Raw genomic sequence first — 17069 nt, 5'->3', positions numbered from 1 at the left:
ACGAGAAGGGATGGGTTAACCTGCAATCAAAAAGTAGGTTGAGAATATAACTCGTCCTACTTAGAGGTGGACTATTAAATAACGGATAGGTAGGTTGATTAATTTGTAAATTAAAAACTCGTCCAATATATAGAAAAAAGCTCCAACTATTTCTTTTTTTTAATTAATTCTTTCAGGGATAGCATAGTAATTTTATTTATTTAATTTTATATAATTAATTTTTCTCTCCTGTACCTTCTCTTACGTGTGAACACATCAATCATACCTTCTCCCCGATGGAGCCAATCTGCAAAACATGTATTTTTTTTCCGGCTGAGTGAAGGGAGGAAATAAGCAGTTGGACTAGGACGACCCTTAATATGCACCATGAAATTTTATAGAAAGAGGTAATGTAGAAGGTTGTGGCTTGCTGTTAAGAATTTAAGGTTAATTAACTAGTGTTTTTGTGTGTTAAAAGTTGTCACCGTGAGCTTTGATTATTAGTTGCTTTAGTTCATGCATGCATATATATACTTGGAAATTAGTAATATAATTGGTTTAAGCAAACCTAGGGGAAAAAAGTTATTTAGATTAACACGCGCATGCAATATCCACTCATTTTCATGACAAAGTCTCAACTTGGCGGAGAGCTTGCAATATCGAGAAGATATCGGAGACGTGAGGCGCCAACACCATGCCCAATGATTCGGTTGAAGGTCTCAAACATATACCTTTCTTCACAAACTACCCTTTCTCTATCAGAAGCTAAGGCATAAGTATCGTAATCTTCGAAACTATCTGTATTATTTTGCTCGAGAGATTCAATGCATTCCTGCCATCTGCATGTTGTGTGGGAGCATGCATGCATTTCAAGCAAGAAATCAGAAATGGAACGGATGTTGACAAGCAAATAGCAAAGGATGCCTTCTTGAGTCTTGACCGGAAACGAGAAGATAGTGTGGAATATTGTGAAATTAGAAAGTCCATTCTATACACCATTTTGCTTATCGTACAATGAACATACACCTTAGGAAGAACACAGCGATAATGACATATAAAACTAATTTGATGGTAAAAGATAAATAAAAAAAACAAATTGTAGGTTTGAATTTTTATTGTTAATAAAAAATTGATAAATTAATAATTAATATCTTCCAATAAAAAATAGCAATAAATGATGTATCATTAACACGTACGTCGTAGTTGAATGAGTAGTGATTACCAGATTTGGAAGAATGAATGTGTCTAAAAATTAACACTTTTTTTTACTTGGAAAAATTATTACTTAATACTCTTGAGAAATCAACGAATCGTAAGGCTTAGAGCTGTTATATTTTAAGGGCAAACAATGACTCCAAGTTAGGTTCAATTTTATTATAATAGCAACAGTGACTAATATTCCATAATAATGTTATTCCCATTTATAATTTCCATAATAATATTTCAGACACCAGGTTAATTAAGAAATCAAAAATAATTTTTGAACAACTAAATTTATTTAACATCCCGTGATAGAAAGATAAAAGAATTTTTAAATATAATTGATGATACTAGTTATTATGGTGTTATTTATAAGATTCAACTTTTTTAAATTATTTATTTTTTTATATAAGATTCAAATTCATTATTTTGTTGCATTAATGATTTTTTGACTAAAACATCCTTAATTAAATAGGAGAGAAGTTATATAAATCAAGTAATTATTATCAATTAAATTTATTATTTTTTCTAATAATGATAAATTAAGTAATTGAGTATCATAAATAGGAATATAACATAATATATAATAAGAGAAAGATATATACATAAAATAACGAGTGTTTACGAGATGTTTGGAAGAATGAATTGAAGGTGTCTAAAAAATAATACTTAATACTCTTGAGAAATCAACAAATCGTAAGGCTTAAAGCTGATATATTTTAAGGGCAAACAGTGATTAATACTTCAAGCTAGTTTCATTTTTTTTATAATAGCAACAGTCACTAATATTCCATAATGTTATTCCCATTTAAAATTTTCATAATAATTTTACAACAAGAGAAATAAAAAGAGAAGAGATGCATGTGTGGATGATGAGCGATGTCATGAAGAGAGATATGGAACTAATTTTTACTTTTGCTTCTTTTTTTTTTCTTTTCTGAAACAACAGAATGAAATTAGTTTTCTTTGTTCTTTTAGGCCTTTAGCTTTCTCTGTATCGCACATCACCATTCCGTACAATTCTTTGCACTCATTCATTTTCATTCATTTCCTGGCTTAGACTCAATCTTCGTATTACTTAACCACTATTGAAATTTCAATGACGGGATTCCTAAGTACATATTAATCAATCAATAAATAAAAAAGAACACAATCACAATGTTCTTGTTATAAGGTTAGTAAATTATTGTCATTTTTGTTATCAAAGATTTAGTACAAAGTAAAAACATTTTTACTTTTATATATTTAGATATAATTAATATATTAAAATATTTATGTATTATATAAAAATAAATATTTATATCATGTATAATATATAAACTAAAATGCTAACAAGGGATATAATTGTATATCTTTTAAAGCGTGAGCTTATTTAAGTTTACTTTTTTAAAAAAATATTTATTTTAATAAAATAACTAATTTTATATCTTTCTATTGTGTTTCTCTAAACTATATTTACTTAGAGTATTTTTTTTATACTTTTTTTAAGAAGAAAAACCTATTTATTTATTAAAAAAGAGTTCTGATTTTTTTATATTCACAAATATAAAACACCTAATTAACACTCTTATCTTCTCTATATTTCTCTGTTATCTTTTCTTTTCATTTTTTCTTTCAAGGTGTCAATTAACATTGAGTGTGAAATTTATTTTTTTCATTCCGCTTAAACAAAATTAATGAAGTGAAAAAAAAAATAAAGAGTGAGAGTGAGAGAGAGAAGAAAAAGCATGGCAAGTTCCTGATAACCACAGGTAAATTAACTAATAGAAAAAAAAACAATGTCCCACAATTTTATTTTATTTTATTTTGGTCAAGAAGATATGTTCCAGCCATTTTCCATATCCATTTACACGGTCCCACACGGATGAAGCCTGCTGTTTCCACGATGGTGTCCACTGTCCCACAATGCTAATTCTCTTTTAAATGCCTCTTTCTAACTTGGAAGTTCTAATTAACTCTTCTTGTCTATACTATTCTTCATCACCACAACGATGACCAATACTGAAGCCTTTCAAATAAAGTCGATTTCAGAACTCCTAATCCACCCGTTGCTATGGAGACTCACAGGCTTTGTGTCAAGCGTATTTGGGTTCAGCTGTTATGCCTTCAGCCCCTCTTTCCACGACTTGTTCGGACACTGGAACCCGCTGAAGATCTCCTTGTACACTGTGGTAAGCTCACTTTTATCTATCTTTATGCTCTTTGTTAAAAGATGCAGCGGGGGACACGGGAAGGGTTTCTTGTTGAAAGCACATGTGGGTTTTGTGGTCTTGGGGCTTACCTCTCTCTGGTCTTTCTTGGAAGACCGTGGCCAACAAGGGAAAGTGGAACACGGGTTCGGGAAAATGATGAACCTCACTTCCACTGGGGCATTTGCCTTGATGGCTATGAGCTTGTCGCGACAACTTCAATTTGGGTTCGATGTTGGTGTTTTTAATTTCTTGGTTGGATGTTTCTTGGTCACAACGATGAAGATGAGTTTGAAGTTAGCTCCGGTTGCTGCATTCTTCTGCTATGTGCTTGTCAACATACGTTCCATTTCTGATTTCTTGCTTGATTTGCGTGCACATGCAGCCACACAACATGCAGATGATGCCACGAATGCTGAATCTCTCGACCAAAATATTGCAGATAGTTCTGAATATAATGACCTGCTTGAAGTGCATACACAGCATGCAGACGGCAAGAATACTGATTCTGGCGACCAAAATACTCATAGTTCCGAACATGATGAGCAATTATTTGCTCCTATGATACATATTGGGTCAATTTCATCCCCACTGTAATATAAAGGGTGTAAAATAATTAAAGAGAAAGCATATTGAATAAAAAATGGGAAATTGCGATTAGATCAGTGTAGGAATGTCATGTGTTTGACTAACGTAATTGCCGACTACATCAGTAAGAAAACCACTAATTCATTAAGAAAAAGACTACATCATTAAGAAAGCCACTCCAATCCAAATGATAGAATGAACAACCATTCCATAATTTATCGGAACAAAAATCACATCTTCCAAACTAAATTTAACGGAGATTTAGATGGCCCAAAGGAGTGCATTTTGGGTGAATTTGTTTAAATTTTTAAAAAAGTAATTATTAAATAAGTGTTTTTTAAAAAATGTTTTTTTTTAAAAAAAAATTGATACACTCAAACCCAATGTGATATCTTACACCTAGATAAAAACATATAGGTATGATAGGATTCTTAATTTGAAAAGTTAGAAGTTGTGAGGAGTATTTAAAGGAGAATTATCAGAGTGTGGGACTGGGGTTTACCCATGTGCTCCTACCCGAGTGGAAACGCCGGAAAGGCAAGCTTCATCCGTTTGGGACCAAATTATAACAGTGGAAAATGACTTGAAGATGTCTTCTAGACAAAAAAGGAGAAGAAATATTGTTCTTTAAAAAGTTCGTTATACCTTAGAACACTAGCAACGAAGGATGCATAATGTATTAACACTGGTAGTTGAATGAGAATGAAAAGTTCAGACTTGTTTTCCAAAGTGGTCATGGCTGAAAAAATCCAACAAGGATGTATTAATAATTAGTGCTTGATTAAGAATTAACTCCATTTTTTTTCTAGCTAACTCGAATGGTTTTATTTTTCAGACACCATGTTAAGAAATCAATAAATCGTATGTCTTAATTAAGTTGGAGATATTTTAAGGGTAAACAGTGACTAATTTTTCTAGTTTCATTTTTTATAATAGCACTGACTATTAATTATTTATACTCCATAATGTTAACTATTTCCATTTTAATTGATAATTTTCATAATTCTTTTTACAACAAAAAGGGAAATAAAAGAGAAGGGGTGGCTTTTTAATGGTTGCAAGTTTTTGAATATTTTTTCGTCAAAGTACATTAGACGGGCCGACGAGTTAGGCAGGCCACAACATGTTTCATCCCATCTCAACAAATTGATAGCGGGTTGACGTTCCGGCTCCCCTGGTCAGCCTTTTTTATCATTCCTACATTAGATCATTTCATTAAGAAATATGAGTTGACAACACGTGTCAACTATTATTGATATCATTTTAATATTAATATGAATTCACTCATTAATATTAGTATTATTAATAAATACATTCTTGTATACTAATATTAGTATTAACATTAATATATTTAATATTAATGAATTAATTAATTTAAATATTATTATATATTAAATACATTAATTTATTGATATAATTATATTAATTAATTCTATTATTTTACTAAATTTATGTTTATATATATATAGTTGGTTTAGTGTTTTTTTATGTTGGAGAAAGTGTCTTCTTAGTGTTATGGATGAAAATGGGGTGGGTCAACTACGGGTTGCTTATTCTCATCCCGTCCTGGCAAAAGGCAAGATGGGTTTGGGTTTATAAAAGACATGAATTAAAAATGAAATTCAATTTTATTTTCATTGGATTTTATTAAGTTTGAAGAAACATTTGAAAAACACATCTTACATATTTTAAAAAATTATTTGTTCATAACTTTAAATAAATCATAGAATAAGTTATTAATTCTATATATATATATATATAATTAAAGAATAAATAACATAATATTTAAGAATTAAATTAAAATTTTAGTTAAATGTATAATTTTAATTTTTTATAATTAGTATTATAATTATAGTATTATTTATTTAACTATTAATACAATTATAAAAATAATGTATGAAAAAATTACATAATTATCAATTACATGAGTATTATATATAAATATATAACTATATTATTAATATCATATCTCGTTTCCACTTACTCAAGTTGAAAAAAATCATATCCTAACCTGACTCCAATCAAAATAGATTTTTCCATCAGACTGGAACATTAACAATTACATGAGTATTATATATAAATATATAACTATATTATTAATATCATATCTCATTCCCACTTACTCAAGTTGAAAAAAATCATATCCTAACCTGACTACAATCAAAATAGATTTTTCCATCAAACTCGAACATTAACAACAATTACATGAGTATTATATATAAATATATAACTGTATTAATAATTTTCTATCTCGTTCCCACTTTCTCAAGTTGAAAAAAATCATATCTTAATCCGACTCCAATCAAAATAAATTTTTCCATCAAACTCGAACAGGGTCGAACGAGTATTCACTGGTTTAATTTTTATTAGCATATCTAATTAGTATTATTCTTAAATAAATGGTTGATGAAGTATAGATATTTTCATATATCATTCATTATATCAGTACTGGTTATTTTTCTCAATTTTTCTTTCTTATCGTACGACTTATTATATTTATATTTTTTCTCATAATCTCTCTAAATGTCTATCAAAGCTTGGTGTCCCCATCAATAATTTTCTAAATAAATAACCCATGGGTTGCTTCAAGCATTAGGTACCAACCGATCGTAGAGAATAAAGTTGGAAGACCACAGGTTAAAAAGAAGGGAAGGCATTAGAACTAACAAGCATGGGTTAAAAAGAATGAAAGACAATAAAACAAGCATGTTTAAAAGAAGGAAAGAATAACCCTTATTCCTTAGCACTTTGGTTTGCTGGCGCGGATATACATCTATACTATACATATAGAGGAAGATACTTTACGCGTCTCATGGACCCAACCCCCAAAATATCGAAGTGGGATATTTGCTTTAGATTTTAGAACACCAATTACTCCGTAAACAATTGTACTGTGTCGTATGTCTAATGACTAATGTAAGTTCTGCTGTGTGAGCAAGACACAATCGTCACCTATTTCGAGATCTCAGAAAAATTCACAATGCAATACAACAACGAGCACCGTTTCATCGTCTCTTTTCTCTCCATCGCAGCCTATATACTGTTACACGCTCTCGCAACATTTTCACCTTTCAAATCAAATACAGAATTCTTAAAATGGACTAATAACGCACTGTGTAAAATTTGATTAGATCTATGACAGTCACATATCTCTAGGAGCTAGCGGATTAATCCAGTGGATTGAAAAATATCGATAACCTGTTTTTATTTTTATTTTTTAAAAACAATTTGCCGTGCCACAGTCTAATTCGGAAAATAAACAGCACTTCTCATTGATTAATAGAATAACAAAATTGCCATCCTAGAACTACATCACTAGTACTATTAAAACATAACACAAACAGAAAAAGCATCTTATTGAAAAGGAAAGTAGCATACATCTTCTCGTCATCATCCTCATCAGAAATCCTTAAGCAACTTGCGAACCTGTTCCAGTGTCACGAACAGCACCACAGTGAACGGTCCCTGCCTCGAGATCGTAGGAATAAACCCCTTATAAAGCGCCATGGGACCCTCCGCGCGCACAGTCTTCAGAGCACAATCTAACGCGCCGGCGTAGGGCGGCGTCGCCCCGGGCTCCACCCTCATGTTCATCACCCTCGTCTTGATCACGTCGACGGGGTTCGACGCCACCGCCGCCACGAACCCCGCCGCGAAGCTCGCCGTGACATGGGTCCCGAGCCCGTCGCGCATCACGCCGTTCTCCAAGATCGTTTCTTTGAACTGGTCGTACGACGCTAGCTGCGACGCCGTCACGAGCATGGCGCGGTTCACCGTAAGCGATGAGCCTCTCCAAAGGCTAGTGACGCCTTCTTGCTTCGCCATTCGCGTGATGGCGTCCACGACGGACTTGTAGTTGCGCCGCTGTGCCGGAGGGAGGCGCCCGTCTGCCTGCATTCGGACCATGGCCACGTCGGCGGGGTTCCCCACGGCGGCGCCGATGCCACCGGCGATGAGACCGGCCTCGATCTTGCGGCTGAGCGGCATGGTGCCGGTGACGGAGTCGGTCCACTTGGTCTTGAGGACGTCGTAGAGGCCCATACGGGTGGTGGAGTAGAGCGTCTGGCGGAGGACAGTGGCGGAGACGCCGGAGAACAAGGCCGCAAGGCCTTCTTGCTGGACGAGGCGAACCCCAACCGCGATGGGACCCACGCGGGTCTGCGGAATAGCCGCTGCCACGTGGACGGTCGAACCGGTTTGGAAGGCGAGTGCGGGTCGGAGATTTTGAACCGCCGGTTTGGGCAAATTGTTTTCGCCCTGAAGCTGCATGCGGACCTTGATGAGATCAAGTGGGTGTGTGGAACATCCTGCAATGATGGAAGCGATGCCTCCTTCGACAAAACCTTTGACGCCCATGATGTTGTTGTGTGGGAGAGTGAAAGGCTAATTGAGATTAAGTAATTACTAATTAAGAGGTAATTGATTAAAGGGACCAATTGGAGCTAGGGTTCATCTCACTGGAGACCAGGAGATGAGAGTGAAGGCCGCAGGCTATGGAAGAGGAGTGAGGAACCGTGGGCCTTTGAGACATATGCTGAAAAAACGATGTGTTGTGGGGGAAAAATAAAGGGATGGGAAGGGGAATTTATAGTAGTAACGTGCCGTGGGTGTGTGTTAGCAATTAATCTACTTTCTAACGCGATTACAGTTGTGGAAAGACGCGGTTATAGGGAAGGGACCTTGGCTCCTTCTTTTCTGGAGGGCACCAGTCATAACACAGCGCTTCTGATTGCTGTTAAATACGTATCAAATCAAATTTATTAATTTTTTTTTATCTTTATGAATAAATTTGTTTTGATAACTTATTTGTCCTTTGTTAGATTTGATTGAGATTTTATATCATTGAGGAATGTGGTGTGTTTTTTGTGTTACTTTTTTATAAATATTTTTTTAATTGTCTTTTTGGGCAAGACTTATCGTTATTGAAATATCACCATTCTCTAGGTAAGATATAATATAATAAGACGTGATAAAATTTCTTATATTAGTATGCGACAAGAAAAAAAAATCTATTGTGTACCAAAAATTATTATCTTATTTTAGTTAAATTTGATATGATTCATTTATCATATTTTATTGGACAAGTGTAATTTTTATCTTTTTATAAAGTAGGTAGATTTTGAAATACTGTAATTAGATAAATAAATATTTTGAACACCAAAAAAATATATTTAACATAAGACTGATCCAAGAATAAAATAACTCAAATCTATGTTTTAGGTCCACCAATAAAAAAATGTTATTAATTTTTATAAAATAAAAAATGTTACATGACAAAAACGTTCCAAATGTAACTCTTTTATCTAAATTAAAAAAAATTCTTTAAAATTATTTTAGGTTTCTCTTACCGTTGGATCGATCCTAATTTAACCAATAAAAGAATATTAGGAATACACTTTCTAACATTCATTCTTATGAATATACTCTCTAATTGGTTACAATTTATTAAAAATTACAAAATCAATAAATAGAATCCTTAAATATGATGGTAAGATTCATAAATTTTATCATTTTTATTAACAGTAAATTTCAAGTGTACTAACTAATAAGAGATCATGTATTTCTAACATTTATCTTTAAAAGGTTATTCACTTAGGTTATATTCAATAAGTAATTTTAGTTAATTTTTAATTTTTTCTATTAGTTGAAAAAATTATTTAATAGTTTGGTAAATAAGGTTTTTAAATAACTTATAGTATTTTTTTACTTAGCGTCAGTATGTAACTTTTAACTTTTATATTTCATTATTTTTTATTCTTAAAATATTTATTCAATTTTTTAATATCCTTTTAAATATGTTATTTTATATTTTTTAACTACTTCAATAGTTAATTTTGTCAAACATAATCTTATTCTATTTTTATTAAATACTTTTTAGTTTTAAATTAAATATATTTTGAATTTTAAGATATTAAAATATATATATATATATATGTTTTTTTTATTAAATGTTTTATTTATTGTAGAGGACTTCATCTATTAAATAAAAGTTTAAAAATTAATATATTGAGTTGAAAAATATTAATTACTTTTAAATGACTATAAATGTTAACAAAAGCATATCAAATATGAATTAATTAATTTTTTAACATGGTTTTTCATTTACTCTATTTTTATTAAATACTTTTCAGTTTCAAAATTATTAAATATATTTTGAATTTTAATATATTAATAAATATCTATCTATTTTTTATTAAACGCTTTATATTTTGAATTCTCTACCATTGACTTATGAAATAGTAATAAATTTATTTTGTAAAGAGTCTTAAGGATGTTGTCATATTCGTTACAAGTTTAAGAAATTAAACCCCCTACTATCTCCCAATTTCTGCAGCTAAAAAAATCAAAAAGTAATACACAAAGAATAAGGAGAAAAAGACAGACGATGAATAAATGAAGATAAAGTAGAGAGAGAAACCAGAGAGTTAAAGAGGATCCTAGTCTCCCTAGTGTTTTTTTTTTTTTTTTACACAATAGTATCCCAAGTTTAACCACATTCACAATAGTTGAAAAATTAAATGTTCGCTTTATTACCGTATGTTGCATCAAAATTATTAGTGTTAGTAAAAAAATTATAATAACTGTAATTAGAATTTTTGGTTTTTCATTGGAATTTCAATTATATTTGTTCTTCACCAAAATTCCTCATATACTATTTGGAGATCAATTAGAACTTGTACATCCATGTGTTAGTAAACTAAGAATAAAAAATTAAGAGTTATATTATTTTTTATTCTCAATTACTCTTGAATTAACGCTTGGCTACTACAATTTCTGGATTTGATTATTTAAAGTCAATAATGATGACTTATTAACTAGTCCCTGATTAATCTATACATATATCTATATATATTATATTATTATTTAAAAGAATAGGATGCTGAAAAGTTAAAATTTGACATTATAATATGTTGACAACTATCTAAATTTAAGGTCATTTTTGTCTTTTCATTATTTCTAAAATCTTCATTTCCTTCACTCTCTTTGATACTCCTACACACTCTCATTTCCGCTTGTTAGCTTGGCTGCCTCTTCCTTTTTTTTCTTTCTATTTTCTTGTCTTCCAATTCACATTTGAATCATGTGAGTAGAACACAATCGGCCGCAAGAAAGTCATCATCTTTGAGGTTTTCGGTGTCTTCACTACTACTTCAACTTGCAAGTCTTTACTTTCCTTTTTCACTTTCTAACTTTCAATCTTTCAATTTTTAACCAAAAAATAAACTGAAACAAATTCATGGGTACTTGAGATTCAACATTTTTACTCCCAAAGTTTCAATTTTTTTAAACAAGCGCAAAAAATAAGCTGAAACAAATTCATGGATACTTGAGATTTAGTATTTTTACCCCCAAATTTCAATTTTTTCTTTGTTGAGTGGGGCAAAAAAATGAAGTTTTAAACAAGCGCAAATTTTCTTTCTATTTTTTGATTTTGTTTAATTATTGTTATTATTATTATGTAGCCTTTAGCGAAGGCCCTTTTTTATGTTGTGGTGACAGGAGCGAACACTGAGATTTATTTCCTAGGTCTTTGGAAGAAGTCCAGTTTAGGTGAGTTTTATGCTTCAAATATGAGTTTTGAAAAGTTTTACCCTTTTTTGAGGTTATTTTGTACGATGATGGGCTTAGGGATGAATGAATACTTAATGTTAGGTTTTGAAGGCTGATAGTAATACCACAAAGAGGGGTGCAGATAGCAGTCATAGGCCCAGAAGAGTGTAGAAGCCACCCACTTACCTTCAAGACTACGTCTGATATTAGCAACAGAATCAAACAAGCTTTTCCCTTGCTATCGTCCTGTCGGAAGTTGGTTATAGCTAATAGGATAATTCCACCAATTCTGTTAGTGATATTTTCGTTCTGTTATTTTCCTGTCCCCCTCGCTGAGGCCAATAGTGCCCGTATCAAATGTATCAGCCATTATAAATACCATGAAGGAATGAAATAAAGCAAGGAAAGTTTTATCAGTATAGTCTCATAGCAGTAGCAGTAGAAATTAGCAATAGCATGGAAGCTTGTCCTCATTAAAACAAGAACAATCATCTTGAATATTTTTGTTGGTATGGGTCAAACATCAAATGTAGAGCCTGCCATCAATATGGTCATGCATAGAAGGTTTGTAAAAACAAAGCAAACCAACAAGCCTAAGCTGTTGAGTAGCAAGTGATAACAAAGAAGTTTGGTTCATAGACAGTGGGCGCACAAATCATATGACCCACAAGAAATTGGATCAGTCCTTTGTCTACAAGGTCACCATTGGCAACGAAGAATGTGTTGATGTCAAAGGAAAAGGAGTTGTCGCTGTTGAAACTCCAGCAGGTACAAAATATATTTCAAATGTGTTATTAGTGTCTGAGATAAAACAAAATCTTTTGAGTGTTGGACAAATGCTAGAAAGGAATTATTCATTGTTTTTTAAAAATATGAGCTACACTATATTTGATCCTTCCGGCTGTGAGCTTATGTCCATTAAAATGAGGGATAAAAGTTTCCCTGTGGAATGGAAAAAGCCACTGGTGTTGTTTTGGAAGAAGCCGTGAAGTTGAAAACAATGTCACTTGAGAAGGAACCATTTCAAAATCTAAAATGTGATTTGAATGGACCTACAACAAAAGTTGTTGAGAAGATGAACCTCCTTGCTCACAACAAACATGAAGAGAAGAAGAATAACAAGCTTTTAAAGTCAAAAGAGGAGTATAATGATGATGCAAGCAAAAAATGAACTAAAAAAGGCTGCAAGCAAAAAATGGATTATGAAGGCTGCAAGCATTGTTGTTTCAAATGATAAGCAAGGAGATGCAAATGCTTGTCTACTTGACGGTGATCCTCCATACATGTGAGACCAAAATCAAAGCTTCGAAGAAAAATCTCAAAGAGGAGTGTTGACAGTTGATATTTTTCTGTCATAATTAAAATATCTTTGCAGATTTTGTGGTTACTTATAGATTGGTTAAAGGTTACTCGTGCTTAGAAAAAGTAACTTGTAGCTGTAAGCCAATGATGTCTAATTTTAGGTAGCCATAATTTGTTGTTTATATCACCAATGACCTGCTAGTTTTTCTATTCAAAGACTTGATGTAACAAGTCTTCATGGCTATGAGCTTGTCACGACAACTCCAACTTGGATTCGAAGTTGGTGTCACGAATTTCTTAGTTGGATGTTTCTTGGTGACGTTGATGAAGATGAGCACAAAGTTAGCTCCACTTGCGACATTGTTCTGCTATTTGTCTGTCAACAGGCGTTCCGTTTCTGATTTCCTAATTCAAATGCGTACACGTGGTGCCACTCAACATGCAAATGGCAATAGTACTGAATCTGTCGATGACCAAGATATAGATTTTGTAGAATTATTAGAAGAAAATTTTGATGTTGTTGGTGGAATAAATATGTATCTTCAACATCTAATTCATCCTTATGAATTTAAGTAAAAAAATATTTTTTATTTTATTATCGTAAAAGAACAAATATTGTAAGTAGGATATTAATGATAGAGATTATGATAATGAGAAACAAGTCCTTTATAATTTTAATCAAAATTGTTCTTGATTATTATAAATAGGATATCAATAATTTGAATAGATTAATATATATGTGATAGTATTTATTGGATAAATATAAATAGATCTAATTTATTAATTTACATATATAGATGAGTCACATATAAATGTGATCATTGAAATGACTCAATTAAAATTTTCTAATGGTTAAATTTATCCTAAACTGTTAATAGAAAATTCTCAAGAAAGAAGTTTAATAATTTTCTTTGACATTGGATAGTCATAATTAACAGATGATTTGTTATGTTTTGATTTCGGACACCTAATGTTTTAAAGTACTTGTTGGATGGATATCGGATATGATTAAATATATATAAAATTAATGATTAATCAAGAAAGAATTCATCAACTCTTGGTAATGAACTTGAACTCTATGAATAAAATTATATTTTGGCTAGAAAAAATAAGTGATAGAAGAATTGAGTTTCTTAAGTCATTATAAGTTAACTCAAAAGAGTTTGATAATAATACCATACTTTAGGTTAACCCAAAGGTGTAAAGATGAAAAAAATTATTATACTATTCTTCTAATGATTTTTGAAAATAAAATATTATTTCATGCTATCTCAACGTTAAGGGGTGTTACTAGATTTCTATCTTGATTAATATATTAATTTGATTAATATATTACCGGGTTAATATTGAACCTACAAGAGTTACACACAAATGAGTGTTTTAATTTCTATTAAAAAAATTATTTTAATATTTGATGATCAATTATATTAGAGAATTTAATATATTAATTTCCTAAATAAAATATTATTATATTTTTTGCTAGCACTAAAAATATAAATACCACTCATTATTTCTATTATCTTCGGCGTGCTATAAATACCACTCATTACTTCTCTTTTCATTCTCTCATAACACTAATTATTGTTCCACCCATACGAATATAAATTAATCTTAGTGTGAATACACGTGAAACTTCTCAAGAACTATGCACATGATACATAGTACTGTCAAATTATTAGAAGAAAATTTTGATGTTTCAACACACGATAGAGATGAGGCAAGTTTTTTAAATTTAAAAGCAAATTGTTGTGGTGTTGGTGAAAATGTTGGTGAAAGGGAAAATTTTCTCAAGAACTATGCACACGATGCAGATGAGACAGATAGTTCCAAAGATTATGAGCCAAATTCTGATGTCTTAGCACACCATTTAGATGAGGCAAATTCTCGTGTTTCTGCAGATGATACTGTTAGTAAATACACTCATTATTATGAAAAAAGAAAGAAGGAAAATTACAAGAAATGTAGATCGGTATTCATTCCTAGAAATTGTGGTTAGTTTATATCGGGTTTAGGAAATTTTGCACCATTTTTTCGGGTGTAGGAATTCAGTGTACAATTGAACAGTTTTTATAGTATAATATGAATGGTGATGCTTTGTTAAGTATCGGAATAGGATAGTTGCTCGAATGTCCCGGAAAGAAAGCTGGGAACGTCCTCCTGATGCTATCTTATGGTTTTAATAGATTGCGATTATGGTCTGGAAAGTTAAAAAATCTTTACATTGCAAATAATTACTGAAAATAGAAATTAGAAAAAAAAAACAAAAGAAGTAGATACTCAGAGTATATATATATTTCTTTAGCATGGTACTCGTAATATGATCTCCTAAATATAAATATATATATATATATATATATATATATATATATATATATATATATATATATATATATATATATAGTTATTCAAATATCAAGGTTTAAATAATAGAAAAATATCTTATAATATAAGAGGTTTAAAATATTTATTGATTTTCTTGTATTAGTTCCAAAAAAATTATTTTATTTTAGTCTTTCTTTTTTTCAATAACTTGGAATTTGATTCTCATGATTCTTGCCCAACAAGGCCACCATATGCACTTCTAGCATACTATTTGTAAATAATTATAATTCTTAATTAACACACGACACACCAGCTTCCATGGCTGAACATTTGTACACAACAAACATGTAAATCAAAAAAGCAAATTGTATTTAGACCAGAAATTCAATTTAAACACAAAATAAACAAGAAAAAAAATGGAAATTTCCTTGTAACCATTGGGTCAAGTTTGATAAGAAGAATGTCCCACAATTTCTTATAGTTTTTGGTGAAGAAGAGATCTTCCAGCCATTTTCCAAGTCCATTTACACTGTTACTATGGTGTCCCACACGGAGGAATTCACTTTCTCTTGAATTTGAACTTACTATCCTTCCTCACAACAATGATAAATGTTGAAGCCTTTCAAAACTCAATATCAAAGCTCCTAATCCACCCATTGCTATGGAGACTCACAGGCTTCGCGTCAAGCATAGCTGGATTCTGCTGTTATGCCATCAGCCCCTCCTTCCACGACATGTTCGGCCAGTGGAACGCGCTGAAGATCATCGTGTACGGCGTTGTGAGCTCACTTTTATCTATCTTCAAGCTCTTCATTAAGAGATGCAACTGGGTACACGGGAGGAGTTTCTTGTTGAAAGCACAAGTGTGTTTTGTGGTCTTAACGCTCACCTCGCTGTGATCTCTTTTGGAACACCGTAGCGAAGAAGGGAAAGTGGAAAATGCACACGGCAAAATGATGAACCTCACTTACAGTGGCGCATTTGCATTGATGGCTATGAGCTTGTCCAGACAACTCCAACTTGGATTCGTGTTTTACTTCTTGGTTGGATGTTTCTTGGTAACAGTTATGAAGATGAGTTTGAAGTTAGCTTCACTAGCAGCCTTGTTCTGCTATTTGCTTGTCAACATCCGTTCCATTTCTGAATACATACGTAAGAATAGGTCTGAGGAAGATTTTGACCACTATGGATATGATGCAGAAGAATTAGAAGACCGCGTAACAGATGCCCGATTTTTAGATTATGATTACTAAGTATAAGTATATGTTGCATATATTATACAGATAACTTGAATAAAAAAAACTTATTGCGTGTCTTTGCATACGATACACATGACTTGGAAGATGCCATGTTTGTAAGTTTAAATATTTTAAAATAAATTGGGTGGAGGAGTTTACGAGATGTTTGGAAGAATGAAGGTGTCTACTCTTGAGAAATCAACAGTTCTTAAAGGCAAACAGTGACTAATATTTGAAGCTAGTTTCAATTTTTATAATAGCAAGTGACAGATATTCCACAATGTTATTCCCATTTAAAATTTTCATAATACTTTTTACAACAAGACAAGAGGATTGGCATGTAGGAATTGGGATGGGTGCGAAGAGAAATATGGAAATAATTTTTATTTTACTTTATTTTTCCTTTTCTAAAACAAGAGGATGAGAATTTAGTATCGTTTTGAACCCTTATCTTTCTCTGTATCGCATATCTAAGAGACTGAAATCGCAGCATTCCTCACAATTATTGTACTCATTTATCTTCACTCGTTTCCAAGCTTAGCCTCAATCTTCGTATTACTACACCACTATTGAAACTTCAATGACGGGATTCTAAATGACATATCACTAAAATGCATCTTAGTTTTATTTTAATCATCAAATATAGCTATATTTGACTATATTTGATGATCCTCTTTGGAAACCATGCACGTCCATAATG

At 31.8% G+C, this 17069-nt stretch overlaps 2 protein-coding genes and 1 pseudogene across 2 annotated transcripts; 2 read left to right on the top strand and 1 right to left on the bottom strand.

Moving 5' to 3' along the window:
- Window positions 1-3219: 3219 nt before the first annotated feature.
- On the top strand, window positions 3220-4033 carry LOC114380906. Its single transcript, XM_028340026.1, has 2 exons — window positions 3220-3350; window positions 3754-4033. Exons 1-2 carry the CDS (start codon window positions 3233-3235, stop codon window positions 3963-3965), a joined length of 330 nt encoding a protein of 109 aa, XP_028195827.1. The 5' UTR covers window positions 3220-3232; the 3' UTR covers window positions 3966-4033.
- A 3111-nt stretch (window positions 4034-7144) lies between these two features.
- On the bottom strand, window positions 7145-8534 carry LOC114380897 (mitochondrial uncoupling protein 5-like). Its single transcript, XM_028340014.1, has one exon. The coding sequence runs from the start codon at window positions 8310-8312 to the stop codon at window positions 7356-7358; it is 957 nt and encodes a 318-aa protein (XP_028195815.1). The 5' UTR covers window positions 8313-8534; the 3' UTR covers window positions 7145-7355.
- Window positions 8535-15733: 7199 nt separating this feature from the next.
- On the top strand, window positions 15734-16579 carry LOC114380879 (annotated as a pseudogene).
- Window positions 16580-17069: the final 490 nt, after the last annotated feature.

The sequence above is a fragment of the Glycine soja genome, chromosome 2 (genome assembly GCF_004193775.1).
Source record: "Glycine soja cultivar W05 chromosome 2, ASM419377v2, whole genome shotgun sequence".
Lineage (NCBI taxonomy): Eukaryota > Viridiplantae > Streptophyta > Magnoliopsida > Fabales > Fabaceae > Glycine > Glycine soja.
The sequence above is the reverse complement of the archived record's forward strand: the minus strand, read 5'-3'. Positions and strand labels throughout refer to the sequence as shown.

Coding starts and splice junctions, on each gene's coding strand:
- LOC114380906 (XM_028340026.1), top strand. CDS start 3,233: ATGGAGACTCACAGGCTTTGTGTCAAGCGTATTTGGGTTCAGCTGTTA. Junction 3,351..3,753: donor AGATCTCCTTGTACACTGTG/GTAAGCTCACTT, acceptor GTGCACATGCAG/CCACACAACATGCAGATGAT.
- LOC114380897 (XM_028340014.1), bottom strand. CDS start 8,312: ATGGGCGTCAAAGGTTTTGTCGAAGGAGGCATCGCTTCCATCATTGCA.